This window comes from Crocuta crocuta, unplaced genomic scaffold (genome assembly GCF_008692635.1).
Source record: "Crocuta crocuta isolate KB4526 unplaced genomic scaffold, BGI_CrCroc_1.0 scaffold343, whole genome shotgun sequence".
In the NCBI taxonomy this organism is placed as follows: domain Eukaryota; kingdom Metazoa; phylum Chordata; class Mammalia; order Carnivora; family Hyaenidae; genus Crocuta; species Crocuta crocuta.
The window spans coordinates 284,345-305,620 of record NW_027532679.1 but is presented as its reverse complement, the minus strand read 5'-3'; the positions used below and the strand labels follow the sequence as shown (position 1 = coordinate 305,620).

Here is a 21,276-nt window from a genome sequence, read left to right as displayed (position 1 = left end):
ACTTCCGGGGCTGGGCCCTAATCATCTCGTCTCTGGCTAAATTTCATTGGTTCTCATGATGGTGTGGTGTTGTTTTAGGGACTCGGCTGCCAGCATTTAAGACTGTACAGATTTCACGTAAAACTCTGGGTTTCTGGTATCTCTCAAATGACAGAGGAGCTGGGCATGGCGAGTGTGTGGGGCGAAGGCACAGGCAAGCATGCTCTACTGGGGTAAGAAGTGAGGTGCTGCGTGTCTGTTTGCTTCTCTTGGTTTAAAACCAAGCGAGTGGCCCTGCTCCGCCCACACAGCCTTCCTTACTTTGCGATATTTCCACAGCTGGTTGCCCTTCATGCTGTGGCAGTCATAGAGGGTGACCGGGCTGGTGTTGGAGATGGCGTCAAAGCAGAACTTCTTGGTGTGCTGGGGGTCTCCAGGCCGGATGTCCTCTCTCCAGGTGAAGGTGAACACCTATACATATAGGGACATCATCATAGGGACAGCAAAACCAGGGAGAGAGTGAGAGTGTGTGTGTAGGGGAGGGGCAGAGGGAGGAGGGAGAGAGAGAATTCTAAGCAGGCTCCATGCCGTCAGTGCAGACCCGGATGCGAGGCTCGATCCCACAACCATGAGATCATGAGCTGAAATCAAGAGTTGGATGCTCAACCGACTGAGCCATCCAGGCGCCCCTCTCTTTTCTGTAGTGATAGAAAATGTTAAACGTAGAGGTCCAGAACACTGTATTGACCACACCTTTTCCAATCACCCCGCTACAACAATTACCAACTCATGGTGAATCTTGTTACAGTTTTACCCCCTACACAACCCCCACCTCAACGTTATTCTGAAGCAAATTACAGACATCATATCATGTCAGGTGTAAATACTTCACTAAAGTGCCATTATAGCAATAAAAACTTGCTGCCAAGTCCTCAATGTCATCAAGTAAGATTCAAGTGTTCTTAAATTGCTTTGTAAGTTTCTTTTCACAGTTAGTCTGTTCGAATCAGGATCCAAACCAGGTTCACTACTGTATTTGGTTGATAAGCACTTTTCCAGCAGCTCTACTGGAGAGTTAAGTGGCATGCAATAAACCACACACATTTAAAGTACACAATTTGGGGGCGCCTGGGTGGCTTAGTCGGTTAAGTGTCCGACTTTCGCTCAGGTCATGATCTCGCGGTTCGTGGGTTCGAGCCCCGCGTCGGGCTCTGTGCTGACAGCTAGCTCAGAGCTTGGAGCCTGTTTCAGTCTGTCACTCCTTCTCTGTCTGACCCTCCCCTGCCTACGCGGTCTCTCTCTCTCTCTCTCCTAGAAAGAAATAAAACATTAAAAAAAAAATAAAGTGGGGCGCCTGGGTGGCTTAGTCGGTTAAGTGTCCGACTTTCGCTCAGGTCATGATCTCGCGGTTCGTGGGTTCGAGCCCCGCGTCGGGCTCTGGGCTGACAGCTAGCTCAGAGCTTGGAGCCTGTTTCAGTCTGTGACTCCCTCTCTCTCTGACCCTCCCCTGCTCACGCTGTCTCTCTCTCTCCTAGAAATAAATAAAATAAAAATATTAAAAAAATAAATAAATAAAGTACACAATTTGATACATTTTGACTCATTTAATTTTTTTAAAAAATATTTTTATTTATTTCTAGGAGAGAGAGAGACAGCGTGAGCAGGGGAGGGTCAGAGAGAGAGGGAGATACAGACTCTGAAACAGGCTCCAGGCTCTGAGCTGGCTGTCAGCACAGAGCCCGATGCGGGGCTCAAACCCACGAACTGCGAGATCATGACCTGAGCGAAAGTCGGACGCTTAACCGACTAAGCCACCCAGGTGCCCCTGACTCATTTAATTTTGACTTGTTTTAATTTTAATTTCTGATGCTTCATTATTCATATGTAGAAATACAATTGATTTTTGTGTCTCATAACTTTGATAAAGTTCATTTATTAGTTCTGGTAGTTTCTCTGCAGATTCAATAGAATTTTCCACAAAGGTGATCATATAGTCCACAAATAAAGATGATCATATAGTCTACAAATTATTTTCCTTCTTCACCCGTCTGCATGACTTTTATTTCTTTTTCTTGCCACAGGTCAGTACAGTGTCAAATAGAAACAGTAAGGTCACTGGGGCACCTGGGTGGCTTAGTTGGTTAAGTGTCCGACTTTGGCTCAGGTCATGACCTCACGGTTCGTGGGTTTGAGCCCCGTGTCAGGCTCTGTGCTGACAGCCAGCTCAGAGCCTGGAGCCTATTTCAGATTCTGTGTCTCCCTCTCCCTCTGACCCTTCCCTGTTCATGCTCTCTCTCTTGCTCTCTCTCTCAGAAATAAATAAAAAAAAACAACAAAAAACAGTAAGGTCAGCATCCTTGTATTATTCCTGGTATTAGGGGTAAAGCATGCAGATTTCTACCATTAAGTTTGATGTGAGCTGCTTGTTTTCTACAGATGACCTTGATCAAGTTGAGAATGACCTTGATCCCTTTCATTCCTGGTTTACTGGGAGTTTTTATCAGGAATGAATGCTGGATTTTGTCACATGCTTTTTCTGGGTATAAGGTGATTATATGGGTTTTTTTTTTTTCAGTTTGTTAAAATGGTGACTCTATTGATTAATTTTCTAATATTCAACCAACCATGTATCTCTCGGATAAATTATACTTAGTCATGATGTATTATCCCTTTTACATACTGTTGGATAGGAATTTCTAAAATTCTGTTTAGACTTTTTGCACCTATGTTCACCAGAGATATTGGTCTGTAATTTTCGTATAATGGCAGTCCAGTTTTGCTGTTAAGGTAATGCTGGTCTCACAAAATAAGGTGGCAAGTATTCCCTCTCTTTCTGGAAAAGTGTTTGTCAAGTTGGTAACATTGCTTAAGTGTTTTGTAGCATTCACCAATCAATCTATCTGGGCCTGGATTTTTCTTTGAGGGACGGTTTACAACCAGAACATCAGTCTCTTTAATAGAATCCCCTGTTGTCTGCTCTCTCAAAAAGAGTGTTTCACATATTTTGTGTGTGTGTTTTCAGTTGTTTCTGGCAGGAGGGTAAATCCAGTCCCCATTGTCCCACTTCATGTTGGCCAGGAGTGGACCCCATGTTGGCCAGGAGTGGTTCTGCCAGCTACTGCCTCCTGATTATTTCCTGGGTCTTCTGCATCTGAGACTCCCATTTCTCCCTTTTCAGGCTCACAAGAGCTCCCTGCGCAGGGTGTTTGAGAGCCCCAGGGGATATAGATCCCACTGGGGCATGGCTGCCACACGTCCCATTTCAGAGAGTGGAGGCTGGCATAGCAGGCACCAATCTGTTCCCTGTTTGAGTGACTCATTAGTGTGGACTCTGTCACACAGTGAGGCTATCCTAGGCTGAGTTCCCAAGGCACGTTTTCCTCAGGCCCTGTGCTGTCTCCTCCTGGCCTCTTTTGTGGGGTGGGTGTGGGAAGCAGCCACATGCTGCCCTGAAGAATTTAGGAGAACCGATGAAGGAGAGCCACTTCTCATAAGAACTGTCACCAGGAAAGGAGGAAAGAGAGCAGGAAGGATTTCAGAGGGAGGCTGGCACTGGTCCCACAATACGGGCTTCTATCAGTGGGCACTTCCAAAATGTCAGAAAATCCACAATAAGGAGACTATAAAAATGTTCTCTCGAACCAAGATTCAGTGGATGTGGGATGCGGTGTGATTTTGGGGTTAACTGTTGGTGGGGGGGATCATGGAAAGCTCAATGCAGTTTCTTGAGCGTGGTGCCTTTCCTGCACCGCTGGCTCATACCCTTCATTCTTCTGATAACACCCCCCTGGGCACGATCCTCTGGAGAGCCCGCCCTCCTCACTCCTCTCCCCACCCTTCAGGCGAGGATGACCACACTGCAGGCTTCAGGAGTGGGCATGTGACGTGGGCTTGATCAACAGGAGGACTGTATCACATCTTCTACTGTAACTGGCTCAGGAAAGCCAGTATGTGAGCACCCCATGGCTTTCCCAGCACTCTGGAAAGGGACATGCCTTTTCACTGGGTTGGAAGCCTTTGCTGCTGGTGATCATATCTGCCACCATGTGGGAAGAGCCAGGTGAAGGATGAAGCCAACAGAGAGGAAGAAGAGTTGAGACCCTGGAGAGGTCCTGATGACATCATCTAAGCTTTTCAATGACATGCATGAGCCAATATGCCCTTCTCTTTGTTGAAGGTCATTTGAGCTGAGTGCCTGTCATTTGCAACAGACCAGATTGCTGATTTTATTGCAGTGTGAAGGATTCCTCTTTTCAGGTATTGTGAAAACTCTTATAACTCCTCCCCTGGGGTAGCTTTGTCACTCGTCATTGACCCTTGGCCTCTCTTTCCCTGCCCTGACCATGTGAGCATTCCAGGCTACAGATGGCCCAGGGAAACCTGGCTGCCAGTCCCTGAGAAGTGGCCCTCACCTGCATGTTGTTCCAGGCAGCCTCCCCACGGCCCCGGACGCAGCTCTCCAGCCTCAGTGGGGAGCCCAGGGCCCCGTGCTTCGTGTCGGCACACAGCCCTGTGCCCACATTGTGAATCTGAAAGAGACAGGAGGAAAGAGTAGACTGGTGAGGCACCTTGAGATAGTCCCCTGGGACCCTGCTGGGATAGGAGGAGAGAACCCAGCTAGGCATCAGATAGGGGGAGCGCTGCATTGTCTTTTTTTTTTTTTTTAATGTTTTATTTATTTCTAGGAGAGAGAGAGAGACAGCGTGAGCATGGGAGGGTCAGAGAGAGAGGGAGTCACAGACTGAAACAGGCTGCAGGCTATGAGCTGGCAGTCAGCACAGAGCCCGACGCGGAGCTCGAACCCACGAACCGCGAGATCATGACCTGAGCGAAAGTTGGACGCTTAACCGACTAAGCCACCCAGGCGTCCCAGCTCTGCATTGTCTTAATGAAGCTTGCCCTGGGGTGGGAGAAGTGCCTTGCGCCTCTCAATAAAGAAATAATCAGTCCGTGGAGAGGAGCTCCTCCAAAGCCAGCTTTGTCCTAGAGCATGCAAAGTCACAGGGTGGCTGGCGGTGGGGACCGGGAAGTTGGGGGGGGGTGGTATTCAAAGGACTCCCTGGCTCCATTCCTAGAGAATTTGATCCAGCACATCCAGGAACTGAATTTTACCTCCATTGCAGGTGACCCAGGGACCATATCTTGAAAACGACCTTTGAAAAGGACAGGACCTCTTTGCTGTGGGGTCTTGGCCTTAGAGAGCAGGTGAATGGCAAGAGGTTCTCGAGCCAAAGAACAATCGGAGTTTCAGTAAGACAGGGTGTGGTGTGGCGGGAGGAGTGCCGGGCTCGGAGCCGATGGCCTCGCTGCTCAGCCAGCGCTCACGACCTAAATAAAGGCCCCCGTCCGGTACAGGTGCCCCACCGTGTAGTTCCCGCCTCACAGAATCGTCCCTATCTTTTTTTTTTTTAAATGTTTTATTTATTTCTAGGAGAGAGAGAGAGAGAGACAGCGTGAGCAGGGGAGGGTCAGAGAGAGAGGGAGTCACAGACTCTGAAACAGGCTCCAGGCTCTGAGCTGGCAGTCAGCACAGAGCCCGACGCGGGGCTCGAACCCACGAACCACGAGATCATGACCTGAGCGAAAGTCGGACGCTTAACCGACTGAGCCACCCAGGCGCCCCAGAATCATCCCTATCTTGACTGAGGGGTTGGAGGTGTGGTGGCCGTGAAAACGTGTCCCTCAGCTGTCCTGCTGCAGGGAGTCTGACTGCCCGGCCGCTGTGTTCTGAATCCACTGTGTCTGAGGGGAGGCCGTGCTTCCCATGGGCTGCTTCCAGCCAGCGACGGAGGGGATAGGGGTGCTGTGGCAGAGGCCCATTTCAGGGAGATGCCGACTCCTCTGGTGGATTTGGCTCAAAGACTGCTCAGTAACTTGGCTCAAGTGCATCCTTGCAGCGTGGGACCCCTCCTGCGCCAGCCCTTCCCCCCCCTCGTCCCTTCTCAGAGGGCAGAGCAGCCCCACAGCGGATCTCCCAGCCTCTCCTGGCTCCCTTCTCGTTCCTTCTCTCAGGTGTTCCCCCAACAAGTCTCTTGGTATCTGCTTATCGGAGGACTGGCCCTAGTACAGGGGAGAAAGCCAATAAACCAGCAAAGAAATGAAGAGGTTCATGAGGGAAGTCAACAGGACACCTCTTCTAGATATCGATGCTGGTGTTGGATAGAGCGGGCCCCACAGCTTAGTCAGGAAAGGCCCCTCTAACTTGCTGTGTGAATTTGAACAAGCCACACCTGGTGCTTCTGCTGGCCCAAACACATCACTCCTTCCTCAGCACCCTGATTTTCTAGGGGCCACCACCCTTTGCCCACTCTGTGGGCTCTCAGTGTGTCTGTCCACCCCTGCTTTCCCTCTTCCTCCAGTGGCCACAGTGGTTGGTCCAGACCAGAGAATCAGACTTGATTCCTGAACCTGTGCTGGCTTTACTGGCAGGCATCTACCTTCTGTTGCTGGGTCAGCTTCAAGCTTCTGGAAACCATCTTGCTAGCCTCAGCATGAGGCTAACAGCAATGGCAGCAGAGGTGAACTGACATCATTTGAGCCCCTGGATCCAGATGTGTCTGAAGTCACAGCTACCCAAAGTTTCTACGAGATTCAATACATTTCTCTTTTCACTTCAGATTGGACTTGTCACCTACAAGGAAGGAGATCTAACTCTTATGCTCCTTGTCCCCCAGTCCTAGAATGTCCATCTCAGCTCAGAGACCAGGAGCCAGAATCTGGTGACAGAGCGCTGCTTCTCCTAGAAGATGGTCTGCCTCCCCCGGCAGGATGGGCTTCATGAGTGTGACATGGGTAGCGGCCCAGCACCCCTCACTCAGAAGGCGCTGTCATTGGTTTAAAGTTCTGCATCGTGGTCTTAAAATTTTTAATAACAGTGCTGCTGTAAACATTGGGGGTGCATGTGCCTCTTCGAATCAGCATTTTTTTATCCTTTGGATAAATTCATAGTAGTGCTAATGCTGGGTCATAGGGTACTTCTATTTTTAATTCTTTTTTGAGGAACCTCCATACTGTTTTCCAGAGGGGCTGCACCAGTTTGCATTCCCACCAACAGTGCAAAAGACTTCCTTTTCTCCACATCCTCGCCAACATCTGTTGTTTCTTGGGTTAATTTTAGCCATTCTGACAGGTGTGAGGTGGTATCTCAATGTGGTTTTGATTTATAACTCCCTGATAGTGATGTTGAGCATCTTTTCATGTGTCAGCCAAATTATGGAAAGAGCTCAAGTGTTCGACTGGTGAATGGATAAAGAAGATGTGGTATATGTATACAACGGAATACTACTTGGCAATGAAAAAGAACGAAATCTTGTCATTTGCAACAACATGGACGGAACTGGAGGGTATTATGCTAAATGAAATAAGTTAGTCAGAGAGAGACAGTTATCATATGGCTTCACTCATGTGGCATTTGAGAAACTCATCAGATGAACATGGGGGAAGGGAAGGAAAAATAAAATAAAAACACAGAGAGGCAAACCGTAAGAGACTCTTAAATACAGAGAATAAACAGCATTGGCTGTACCTTTTTCCTGCGTTTGCATGTAACACCTGTGATCCCCCAGAAGCACAGAATCCTGGGGGTCCCACGTGCATGGGAGTAACAGCTAAGACGAGGTGGGGTGCTGGCATGTCTGAAGGCCACACTTTCCAACCAGAACTTGACTGCACAAAGAGGGGCCAAGGAGTTCTAGTAGCCTCTTACTTGCATTACTTCCCTGGACCAGCAGACCACTTCCCTTACCAGCGGCAGATAACAACACAGAAGGAAGGGAAGAATAGGGCAATCCTTAGCTGTTCATTAGGAAAATAGTTCATTTTCCTTCTGCTCTGCCTCACTCATTAGCAAGCCACAGATAGAAGGGGTTTAGAAAGCATGCATTATTGGGGCGCCTGGATGGCTCAGTTGGTTAAGTGACTGACTCCTGGTTTCAGTGCAGGTCATGATTTCATGGTTCGTGAGTTCAAGCCCCAAGTTGGGCTACACACTGGAAGCACAGAGCTTGCCTGGGATTCTCTCTCTCTCTCTACCCCTCCTCTACTCATTCTCTCCCTCTCTCTTAGAGTAAGTAAACTTTAAAAAATTTAATAAAATTAAAGAAAGTTCACATTATCAACAAGTGAAATAAAATCAGCTGAGTTAGCTTGTGCTGTGTTTGCATTGTTCTGGTTAAGAAATATATATGCACGTACGAGGGCTAAAATACAGATTGTGAAATTTCACCCATCTGGCACATGAGCTAAATGCTCTTCTACTTGCATTTAAAACTCACACTGCATAATATGAAGCTGAATGGTAAAATTAATGCTAATATTAAAGTTTTAATTTTCCTCTACTTAGAACATTAAGTAGCATATAAAAAACCACCACAAGGCTAGAGAGAATCAGCAAAGGAACGTGTTTTCTATTTCAAGCCTTAAATGGCACTCTTTGCCTGTCTTGTGAATAGGGGGTCCGCTTTTGCATTTTGCACTGGACACCAATTATGGAGCTAGAAGGGCCCTTCAGACTCACCTCTCCCCAAGCTGCGGCGGGGGGCTCCACGGGCGGGTAAAATTTGGGCAGGTCCCAGGCGATCTGGGTCATAAACCACTTGAAANAAGGATGATGGAAGTTGAGATTCATCTTTCTTATTTTATGTTGCACCAAAGACTGTAGACCACCATGTTTTTAAAGCCTTCTGTATTTATTTATGCATGTTTTAAGGACTCCACAACTTCTGGCTGAAGTTTTACCTGCATCTTCCATCATCCTTTTCTCGGGGTAGCCTCCCTCCTCTGCTTCGGCCTTCTCTCTCACAGGGCTTCGGGAAAGGTGCATGAACTAGCCCTGCTCATGGGAATCAGCCCTGGGTCTGGGGATTGGTCAGCACTGACCACGTGACTCACGCCAAGCCAATGTCAATAGACATTAGCCTGGCAATTTCACCATAACTATGGGGAAGAATTGCTCCATTTCTGCTTGCATTGCTGGGTAAGTTGGAGGCCGGAGCTGCTGGGCCACGTAGAAAACCTGACCAAGGCTGAATGAATGAAGCAGAACTGAGGGCTAGACGAGGAACGTTCCTTTTAGTACCTGAACCCACTCATGCCTGAAGTGAGCACTATCTAAGGACTTTCTATTCACACAGGTCAGTGAATTCCCTTTCTGCTTATGCCAGTTTGAGTTGGGTTTCTGTCATTTCCTATTAAGGGTGCTGACCAAGTACTGTGGTTGAAAACAAATGATGATTTGCAACCAAAAGTTGTAATTCTACCAGCAGGTGGAATTTTAAAAAAACCCTTTGAGGTACAAAGGTTGCTGCTGCTTTGAATATAAAGCACAGGGATGATCGATAAAAAAATGACAACCACATTACTGGCAAGTAGAGGCAGCAGTCAGGAAAACAACCTGTTTGTAAGTGGACTTGGAGACAGAGAAAAACTGGATTCTTCTGTTTAACTGGGATGAAAATTCCTCATTTCATCTGCAGTTGTAGACACCACCTGCTGAGAACCCCAGACAGCTGGTTCTCGAAGAGCTCAGCTTCAGTGTTCAGGGGAAATTCTCTGCTCCAAAACATCTTTCTCCAACCCTTGGCTGTTGCCAGAAATCTGCCTTTCACCCCCAACATGGAACTCTCCAGGCTTTATGGCTATCAAAGGATTTCCCCCGTAGTGCAAGCCAAATTTTCTTCTGAAGGGTAAAAGGGAGTTAGCATTTTAAACTGTTATCAGTCATTCAAACCCTGCACACCTCACATCTCTAGAAGCAGAAGATAAGGCAGGGGTCGACCACTATTTTCTCTAAAGGGTCAGATCGCAAATATTTTGGGCTTTGCAGACCATATGGTCTCAGCTCTGAGGTGGCTAAAAAGGAGCCCTAGACTTTATGTAAATGAATGGATTGTGTGTGTTCCAATAAAACTTTATGGACACTGAAATTTGATTTTCATGTATCACAAAATATTCTTCTTTCACTTTTTCATCCTATTTAAAAATGTGAAAAACTATTCTTAGCTCCACAGGCCACACAAAAACAGTTTGCTGACCCCTGAGCAAGGAGGAAGGAAGCCATCGGCGGGGGGGGGGGGGGGCATGCCAACGACAAACTTCACCCACTTCTTGATTTTGCTGACTCTGAGTTTGGGACTAGGAAGCTTTGGAATTTCCTTGCTGGTGCCTCATTCTTTCTGAGTGCTGAAGAGATTGACAGCGGGTTAGAAAAGAATTAAGGAACATTCTTATACCTGCCTAGGCCCCTGCACAGCAAAGGGTGGGGTTAATTTAAATCTGTGCCCTGAGGAAGCTGAAAGCCAAAAAAAGGCTTGTAGACCCAAAGACTCTCTTTTTCCCAGTCTGCCCACCTAGGCCCTTTGGCACACTAATCTGCCCATGCCACAGGGATGGTGAGGAACTGCTATACTTTTCTGTCTCTCTCTGCAGGCCAAAGTGGCCAATCTGACCAAGGAAAGGTGCCCAAATTCACCAGTGCTATTATAAAAGGAGAAATCACATACTGTTTTGATTTTAATTGATTCTTAAATTACTATTTTAATGAATATTACATTTTCTAGACATGCCTTCATAAACCATTTCTCCCATGTCTTGAACTTTTGGTACAGCTGACTGGACCAAAGGAAAGGACTTTACATTTGTTTCCAGTACATCCCCCTCCTTGTGAGAGTCACACAAAGGATTCTGGGATTTTAGCAGGCTGGGTGCTCCTCTCATCCCTCCTCATTCCTACTTCCTGGTCCCAGTCCTGTCTGCTCTTCTTACACTTGCATTACAGAGATTTGCCCAGATGCTTGGAAGAAGAATCCACTTTTTAAAATTTTTTTGCAAATTTGAGTGGGTTTGTGTTGTTGTCTTCCCTAAGACCCGTTTCCAGGGGCAGAAACAAGAGAGTTTTTAGCAAATTTAGTAAACACACTAAGCCTGGCTACTTGTTCTTGAGGCAGGGGAGCTGCTGGCTAGCTCAGCCTTCCTGAATTGTGGCTTCGCTACTCCCTGACCGTTTGTCCTGTTGGAACTTGTACACCTTTAGTAAGACTTTGGTTTCTCTCTTTATGCAGCTCTTTTAGGGCTTTTAGACGACCTCTCCTCGAATCTATCAAAATGATCTTCTAGGAGATAATGCTCCATAAGGATTTGGCTGTTAAAACACTAAGCAAACATTTAAAATATGATCTGCAACTCAAGGGGGGTAGTTAGATACTTTGACAAAAATTCAGGGGAGCTTTAAACTGGTTTAAAGTCAACAGGAGACTGATACAGTACACACAGGTGAGAAAGAAGTTAAAATGTTTAAAGGCAGAATTCAGAGAAGATATTGAAAGAAACTTCGCAGTCTTGTTAATGGATGCTGACATAAATGCTAACAACAGCAGTCACTGTTTAAGGAACAATTGCTCTGTGCCAGGCATGGGTCCCACCTAAGTGCCTTTGAATTCTGGCTCTAGTTGGTAATGTCTCTACATTTCACTTACCTCATCACTCAAATGGGGATTAAAAATAAGCGAGAATTAAGTGAGATAAGTATGGAAGATGCCTTGCCTAATGTCTAGCCCACAGGAAGCTTTTATGTGTAACTACAGTTAGCTGTTATTCACTGAATTCATCTATGGTTCAGTAAACAGGAGGTGGTGGTGCCTTTTTACGAGGCGGGTCTTATAAATGAGCGGATAAGAAAAGGATGCTTCGGGAATAGTCCTTCTCAGGGGTCAGGGATGTCCCCATGGTCCCACCATTCCTAGTAGCTGAGAGTCGCAATCTTGGGCTTACTGAGCACTTTGTGCTGTTTTCCTGCCTGGCACCTTCCTCTGGGATTGCCAATGGGATCTCAAAAAACAAACAAACAAACAAACAAACAAACAAACAAACAAACAAACAAACAAACAAGGGATTCCTACCTCTCCAGCTGAATCTAGAACCGCCTTCCCACACCACCCCGCGTTGATGGGCTGTCCTAAACGCGGATGGTAGGTGCGGCTGTCCTTAGAATCTCTTACCACTAGAGGGCACTGCTGGCTCTCTTTTTCTTCAACATGGTCCCCAAAGCAGCCTCTGCCGCCTTCGGAGCTCAGCTCCCATCAGAGGATGGGGCGTAGGGCGGGAGGGGGGCGGGTCAGGTTGGGAGTAGGGCCGTCTGGTCTCCCTTGTACCTCGCAGGTCGAGGGCTCTTCCTGACCCAGGGCCTACAGTTCTGCATGCATCACACGCGCATGGTGGGGGGAGGGGGGATGCGATAGCTAGGGCAGAAGGACACTGTACAGACTGATGCCAAATAGGCTCGCAAGGGGTCTCTGCCGGAAGGGATCTCCACGAGGCAAGCTGTGCCAGTTACCTGGTTACCTTTCCAGCTTCCCCCAGACCTCCCTGCACCCCTCTTCACTTTCTGGGACTACCTACCCCCCCCGCCCCATTTTCTCTTTGTGGTCACCTTGTTTTTTTATATTTTTGTTTTCTCAAGACACTTAATATTTTAAAATTTACGGCTCAGTGAAATATTAATACAAAAAACAAAACAACCCCCAAAACAAATCTCTGGCTAACGGATTTCTATTTGTAGCCAGTGGCCAATTTAATTCAAGCAGCGATTAATACAAACCATTTTAAGGTAATGAAATAGTTTGACATACAGAATTTCTGGCAATGTTAGTGGGGAGGGGGTGGGGAGAAGAGAACGATCCTGACATTTATTAACCACCCTCATGCCAGTAACTTTTCAGTGCCTTGTCTCCGGCTTCCCTAAACACACCACTCCACCTGGATTAATATATTTTTAGCTAACAATAGGCTTCTTTAAATCACTTCTGGTCTAACTCTGCACTTAAATTAGCTTTATCCTAGTAATATCTGTGAAATCACAAGGTTGCTACACTAATACATATTAATTTCTAAAGCACATTAATTTAAACACATGTAAATAAAAATGTTCCTATATCTGCTACTTAAAATCATCATGTCTGTCACACTTGGGGTAACGATGCCATCTCCCTAATTCTCCTGGCCATGCCAAGAGTTGAAAAAAAATTAGCTCTTTTAAGTAAAGGAAGAAACACAGGCTCAGAGGAGTTAAGCAACTCTCTCAAGGTCACAGCTGCTAAGTGGTTAAGCAGGGCTTTAAGTAAGTTCTCTTAAATTGGATTTTACTTGGAGAGCTGGGGAAGGGGGGCACATATCGTCACCCGTGGGTCACTTGACTTCCAGTTCCCAGGTGCCTCGGGATGCCTCTGCTCTGCTGATGAGCCTAGCCCCTCGCCCTGTCCCCATCCAGGGAGCCACCGTCTTACCCGGGCCAGGCTGACTCCCGCGGGAACTTTGTAGGGTACGTATTTCCTGTAGATATGGCCCACCCTGGAGCAGGGGATGTCCTCCATGCGGCCTCCACACATCCACACCTGTAGGGTGGGAAGAAGAAAGAAGATGACAGTTCTGCCTTTCATTCACCATCCCCTTCAAGGCCACTGTCCCCTCCTCCAATACATTCATTGAAAGCATCAGCTTGGGACTGTCTATTAAAGCCCCCATTTACAGAATGAGGAAAACAGAGTAATAACAACAGCAGTTTTCAACAGCTGACAGCACGCTCTTTGCTCCAAGCCCCCCATGCACAACTGCATTTAAGCCTTGTCAGAAAACCAGTGAAGTGGGTAGTAATGAAGCTCCATTCTACAGATGAAGAAACTGAGGCTCAGAGAAGCCAAGAAGCTTGTCTAAGGTCACAGGGTTAGGGAGTGGTGGAGCCAGAATTTAAACCTGGCTTTAGCCGACTCCAGAGTCTGGGCTCCGAACAGGTGCATGTGTGGGGAGAGCTGTGGTGAGAATTCTAGGCAGCAGTGGGGGCTCAGTGGGAGAATGTGGTGATCACCTTAGTGATGTCCGCCACAGGTATGAGAGGGGAAGAGATGGCACATAGGCCCTGTGTATTTCCTGACTGTGGCACCAGGTTCTGGAGTTTCCTCGGAGATCTTGCTGGGTCACCCTGAGGAGAGGCAGCAGCTCCCTGCCCTGCCTTCTCTGCAGTCTGGCTCACTAAGCCACACAGCTGGGTATCACCGTAGAGAGTGATCTGAAGTTTCTCCTTCTTTTCCTACATCTCTGGCGTCACGAAGAGCTCCCGAGTGTGACAGCATGCTGATCGGATGGCAATCTGGGAATTCTTCCTAAGTACCATCAACGCTGACTCACATCCCCTGAGTGGCCCAGCCTACACAGGCTGTCCTCAGCAGTCCTAGGTCCAAACGCTGGCTCAGACTCTTACCAGGTTTGCGACTTGGATCAAGGTACTTCACCTCTCTGAGACTCAGTTTCCTCGTCTGTAGAGGAGTGAATGAGGCAGGCCGTGGGGGGTGAGATATTGCATGTGAAGTGCTTATTCAGCACAAGACTTTGCGCAGTCGTAACAGTGACACACGCTAATGATTCACTCGGACACCTGGTTGAGATTTAGGGGGTCTCTGCTACATGCCAGACCTTGTGTGGGGCACACACAGTGCTGAGTCTACCAGGGCCCTCGTTCTCACGGAGGGTGAGTGTGGTGTGCCACCTCCAAGATGGCCCCCAGTGATCCTCACCTTCTGCTCTTTGCCCCTTGAGACACCTCCCTCCCGAATGAGTCACATGAGGGCTAACCCATGTAACCAAAGGAGAACTGCAGAAATAGGAGTCATAAAAGACACTGTGACTTCCACCTTCCTCCGTGGGGGTCACCTGCTTTGGGGCATCTGGCTGCCACACTGTGAGGACACCTTAGCAGCTTTGTGGAGAGATCCAGGGGTTGAGGGGCAGGGGGCCTTCTGCTAATAGGGCCGACGTGCCAGCCATATGCCATCTTAGAAAGGGATCTTCCAGGCCCGGTCCAGCCTTCGGATGACCATGGCCCTGGCGGATACCCTGACTACAACCTCATGAGAGCTTCAAGCAGAAATGTCCTGCTAAGCCACCCCCAAGCCCCTGACCCGCGCAAACCTCACGACACTGTCTATTACAGCATGTTCGGGGGGATTTTTTCCTGTGGCGGTAGATAAGCACTACAGAAAGCAAGTTTCTGACGGCGATGTGTGCTCTAAAGAAGCCAAAGCAAGGTATCTGGAAAGACTCATTGCATGGATCTCTGAGATGTTATGTTACCTGCGCCAGTCAGGGATATCCTTACTTAGAAGGGAATATTAGATACGATACTTAAATAAGGAGAAGGTAAAAGTAACATAAAGATCCGAGGGGTGAGAGAACAGGTGGAGAGAAAAGCAAGTGTCAAGGCCCTGAGGTACGGCCAGCTTGGTTTCATCACAGAACAGAGAAAGCCAGAGGCCTGGAGCAGAAGCAGAGATGGGAGGGAAGGTCAGAGGGCTGAGCAGAACAATCATAAGGGTCTTGCAGGGAAGAACAGGGAGGCTTCACCGAAAGTCTTCAGGGAGAGTGACGACATGATCCAGTTTCTACTTTCTGAAGAGGACTCTGCCTGTGGGGAGGAGAATGGGCTGCAGGGGGCACGTCTGGGGGAGGGAAGGCCCGGGAGGCAGTCGTGGCTTGGGGTTTGTGGGGGCTGTGGTGATGATGGTAGGGCCCAGCTGCACTTGGGACACTTTTGTTCATTTATCCCCACATTCCCTCGTTTGTCAATGACGAGTAGGAGTGGGAGCGTCTGTAACCCCGATTCTGTGCTCTGTCCTCAGCCCCCCATGACCCTCTGCCAGCCACCGTCTCCATCCCACCCCAGACGTGCCGTATCCCGGGCCTCCTACAAGGGGACATGTCTGCATGGGGCTGCAATGAGTGCAAGGGCTGCCTGGAGGCATGCAATTACAGTCCGCTCTTGGGGGAGAAAAAAAAATTGAGCAAGTCAATAGAACAGAACATTGGTCTTGAGATAATGGGCTCCTGATGGTAGATTAATGTCAAGGCCAAGCCAAGAAGTTTATTTTCAAAGCAGGAGATATTGATCAGGCGCCAGCCTCCCATAACAATAACTCTTCCTTTATACAAAATGACTGACGTGGAAGTGGTGCTTTTGTCTGGAGGGTATCGCCCAGCTTGCTGCTGGGCCGCCCCTGCCTTTCGGGAGGTAGACTGGCGCGGAGCAGATGGGGGACACCTTACCCCGCTCTATTTCTGACGGTCTCCTGGGCAGTTGACTAGGCTGGCGTCCAGCTCCCCTGACTCTATATTAAACTCGAATTAGCTAACAAGGTTGTGTCTCCAGCTCTGCCTGGCAGAGAACTGTCCTTTATGTAGGCAACGATCAATCTCCAAATCCTTCTCTTTGCTGTGACCTCTGGTTTCTTTGGCCCTGACCGTGCTGGCCACTAGCCTGAAGGTTCCTGAGGGACCAGGGTGACCTTGATCTGCTGAGAGGTTTGAGGCATCCAAACCACCCGCAGATTCCCAGGACGTCTGGAGCCCAGAAGTCTTGGCTTCAGACGATGGGTTTACTCCTCAGCCTCCCTGCCCTTTGCTGCCAGCCAGCTTAGAATGGGAACTGCCTTTAGAGACAGATAACCTGTTCAGCTAAAGCTGCTGCCAACTCCTGAGTCCTCTGCGAGCACCTGAACAGCCTGAAGAGGTATCTGGCTGGATCCCAAGACTGGAGGGGACTCTACCTCTGGGAATATGACAAAAGCCGGAGGCACAGAATGGTGTCATGACTCACACTGGGTGGCCAGAGGTGGTGGTCTTGGATCCCAGGTCCCATGGTTCTGCTCATTGCCCAGGTTGCCCACCTGTGCACCTTTAGGGTCCTCTCCCACCTTCCTTCACAGCTGAGGCAAGAGCCACACAAGACCCATGACGATCACAGCATAGGAGTTATGAGCACACGCCACTCTCCATTCCCAGTGCCACTTGGTGCGGCTGTGTGACCTGGCACAAGGCATTCACCTGGGGAGCCGCAGTCTCCTTGTCTGTGACCTGGGCATAGCAGGTCACTAATAACTTATAAGGCTGCTGAGGGCATGAGACAATCATGAAAAGCCCTTCGCTTAATGCGTGACTGTACCAAACTTGACTGCGTTTGTCATTTCTGTTTGCACAAGAATGAGAAATACCACCATGTTGAAATTATACAGCATTTGCTCTTTTGCCCAACACCATCATGTTTTTTATCCTACAGCCTGATTTCCTAAATGGTAATCATTCATTTTTGAGAGAGAGAAAGAGAGAGACAGAGCATGAGCGGGGGAGGGATAGAGAGAGAGTGAGACATGGAATACAAAGCAGGCTTCAGGCTCTGAGCTGTCAGCACAGAGCCGGACAATGGGGCTCGAACCCACAAACCATGATATCATGACCTGAGCCAAAGTTGGACACTTAACTAACTGAGCCACCCGGGTGCCCCATGAAGTAGTTTTTCTACTTGATTTGGTGGCAGAACCTGTAACTGACCATGAGAACGACAGGGCCAGGCAGGGCTGGGGCACACTCATGGGGCACCACATGGGGTCTGGGTGCCCCAGGGTATTCTCTCCCCCAGGAAACACATGGGCGGGGAAAGAGTCCAGCTGATGGCAAAGAGAAGGGGAGCTGCGGTAGTCGAAGCCAGATCACATTTGGCTGGGGACACACACAGACCACCGAGATGATGTATCTGCAACCCCTCTCTGTCGGCTTCCCTCCCTCCCTCTCTGTCCGGCCCCTTGCCAGCCTCCAAGCCCACAGGGGACACAGGTGCCTGCCCTGGGCACTGTGTTCCTCTACCTTGAGGAGTTTGCCCATCATCTCGTTTCTGAGCGCCTTTCTCCCCTGCAGAACAGCCGTCTCACTTCTCGTGGAAGCACCATGCCACCAGGCAAGTACAAATCTAATTGTAAAAGCTTGCTCCCTATTCATTTTCATTGCTGCTTTGATTTATTTTATTAGCAAACTTCTTTTGTGTGATGACAGGCTTCATTACAGTGTCTATAAAAGACAATTACTTGCTCTTATCTCCTAAACCGAGGAGGGAAGAAACAAGTGGTGATGTGCATCAGGAAGACATTCGGGGACCCAGAGAGACTGTGGCAGAAGGGCCCACCCTTTAAGGAAAACATGAGCGAGCAGGGGCCCTGGCAAAACCTCTCTGTCAAGGACATGGCTACCTCGGAACCACCAGGCATGGGCGGCCATCCTACCTGCTGACGGCCAGGGGAAGACAACACTTCTTTTGCTCTTGGGATCTGGGCTGAGGACCCCTGTGGAATTCAAGCCCTATTTAGTTGCACTTGGGGGAAATAACATGATAATAATTGCCACCAATTATTGTGCATTATCTGTGTGCTTAGAAGTTACATAGGGTTGCTGTTACGAGCTTGGTTCTGGAGTAAGAACTGAGGTTTAATCCAGGATCTTCAGCAAGCTTTGTGAGTCTGAAAGCCTCAGTTTCCCCATCTCCAAAATGGGGGATGAATTACCATGTCTGCCTGCTAGGGTTGTGATGGGACTGGAATGATGTAATTCTGAAGCACAGACGGCCGCAGCAATCCGTACAGTGTTATCTGGACACATGGCAGCCGGGAGGCATCAGACGCAGGCCATGGAGTTCCCCTCAGAGAGGAAGAAATGGGTTATATCCATGTCTTCCAGAAGTTCACATTACTTTGAATACATTAGTTTGTTTTGAACAAGATACTGTTTTGGGGACCAGCGTGAAAGGACCTCACTCATGCTAGTTTTATTTATTTATTTATTTTTTTCACTCATGCTAGTTTTAGATGTTTATAATGGTTACTGGATGCAGCTGGTGAAGAGTAGGAAAAGAATAATTTTACTTTAAAAACCACCTGAAATACAGGTTTAAAGGGGTACATGCACCCTGATGTTTATAGCAGCATGATCAACAAAGGGCAAGCAATGGAGAGAGCTGAAATGTCCATCAACTAATAAATGGATAAGAAGATGTAGTGTACACACACACACACACACACACACACACACACACGTACAGTGGAATATTACTCAGTGATCAAAAAGAATGAAATCTTGCCATTTGCAGTGATGTGGATGGAGCTAGAGGTTATTACGCTAAGAAACTTAAGTCAATCAGAGAAAGACAAATACCATATGTCACTCATGTGTGGAACTTAAGAAACAAAACAGACAAACATATGGGAAGGCAGGGAAAGGAGAGAGGGAAACAAACCACAAGAGCCATTTAATGATAGAGAACAGACTAAGGGCTGATGGAGACAGGTGGGTGGGGGATGGACTCAGTGGGTGATGGGCACTGGGTATCAGAGGCAACTGAGGAATCACTGAATTCTACTCCTAAAACCAATATTGCAGTGTGTGTTAACTAACTAAAATTTAAATAAAATAAAAACCATTTGAGTTTACTTCTAGGTTAATGTTATTTTATATAATATAGTTTGAAGCATATGTGTATCTAAATGAATACATGAAATGTCTGACTAATTCTATATCCTTAGGTGTTTATAGACAAGTTGGCCCCCCAAAATGGAAGGTGGTTACCTTACATTAGGGTTTTATTTCTTAAACTAATAAATGAATTCATTCAGACTGCAGTTTCCCTGGGGTTTGACTCCTACTTGGGACAGAGCACTTTCATAACCACCCAGTGAGGCAGGTGCTATCATACCTTTTACGTGTGAGGAAGCTGAGGCCTCGTGAGATAAAGTGACTTCCCCCAAGGTCCCTCAGCTCATAAATGGCAGAGCCCAGCGTGGAATCTGGGGCTGGGATCCCCAGACCTCCAGGCAGACTGTACCTTCCTGGTTTGATCTTTCTAAAACCTGGTCCAGACCCTATTATGGCCTCCTGCTAAGACCCCTGTCAGTACCTGTATTGCCTAAAGAACAAATGGGCACCCCTGGCTTGCAACTAAGGCTGTGTGCCATCTGTTCTTTTGGTCACCTGTGGCCCTCTCCACATCCCCTGGGCTCAAGTTGTGGACGCTGCTGGAATCAGCTGATGTGCATTTGCTTTTCTGCTCTGTTGGGTGCAGTCCTTCTCTTCCCATCAATAACGCAGCCCATACAACATTCACTCATTCATTCATTCGTTCACTCATTCATTCACACGTGGCCTAGTCTTTGGGCAGCGATGCTCTAAAACCCTGTCGGAAGACATGGAATAGAAACTCGCTGTAAAGGGTGGACGCACGGACCCAATGATGTAACTGGGGGAAGGTGCTGGGATGTGCTGACCAACCGGCCAAGCAGGCTACCCATTTCTCTGTCCTTCCATGGCCAAGCCTGAGCACGCTCTCTGCACAAGATCCCACGCACTCATTACAGCCGTAATTTTTACACTAGTGAGCATCAGAATCACCTGGAAAGCTTGTTAAAATACAGACTGCTAGGGCCCCACCCCTAGGGTGTCTGAATCAGCAGGTCTGGGGTGGAGCTTGAGACTCTGCATTTCTAACAAGTTCTCAGATGGTGCTGAAAAGGCTGAGGACCACAACTTTGAGGACCAGTACGTACTGGAATAGTGACAACCCCTCTGAGGATAATGGCACTGGCTAGTTCACAGACAGCCCTGTGAGTTTGGGGTTCTTAGTGCCCTTGCAGATGAGAAGGCCCAGCAGAAAGGGCAAGTGAGGCGTTCAAGGTCTCACTGAGAGTTCATTCCAAAGCTGGGCCTGGAGCCAAGGTCTTCGGGCTCTGTCCTGTCAGCCTCAAAGCTCTTTCCACGCCTGTCTTCCTGCAACTGCAGTCCGACCGCATCAACCACAACAATGCCGACATTAACAGCTACTGTTTATTGATCATTTATTACATGCCAAGCAATGAGCTAAGGTTCTAAGACGGTTTGACTAACATTAGGTTTACACCCACGCTATGAAATAAGGATTATTCTATCTCCATTTTACAGCTATGAAGTTAAGTCCAGAGAGATTAGGCCACTTCCTCAAGGTCACACAGCAACCAGCTAATCAAGCCTGCACCAGAACACAGGAGGTTTGATTCTGAAGGCCATGAACTTAATCCAATTTTGTTCTAACATGAGGGTTCTGATCAGAACAGCTACCACTTACTGAGTGCCTCCTTTTTGCCTGGCGCTAGGCCAAATGAATGTTTCATGCCATTTAGTTATTAGAACAGAACTCTGAAGAAATTATTATTGCCATTTCTGGTAATGAAAGATCGAGGCATGGAGACAGGTGTGTGCTGGCTGGGGAGCCATGGATGACAGACGACCCTTGGGCCTTTGAGCCACCTTCCTGGAGGAATGATGGGAGACGCAGGCCCCTACAGACAGAGATATTCATGGAATTTCAAAGGGCTTGCTGAGAGTCATGAGCAGAATGCCTTCCCAGCTCCCAGCGGGCAGCTCTTGGAAAGGCTGGGCACCTGTACCTGGGAGGAAAATGCTGCA

The 21,276-nt window shown here is 48.1% G+C and overlaps 1 protein-coding gene across 1 annotated transcript in view; it reads right to left on the bottom strand.

Moving 5' to 3' along the window:
* Positions 1–21,276, bottom strand: part of GALNT10 (polypeptide N-acetylgalactosaminyltransferase 10) — a 225,972-nt gene that overhangs the window by 3,886 nt on the left and 200,810 nt on the right. The window contains exons 9-12 of the mRNA XM_077780793.1: positions 13,257–13,364; positions 8,495–8,572; positions 4,392–4,508; positions 301–450 (exon numbers count right to left, since the gene is read on the bottom strand). Coding sequence (XP_077636919.1) covers positions 301–450; positions 4,392–4,508; positions 8,495–8,572; positions 13,257–13,364 — 453 coding nt within the window. The remainder of the gene's footprint in view (positions 1–300; positions 451–4,391; positions 4,509–8,494; positions 8,573–13,256; positions 13,365–21,276) is intronic.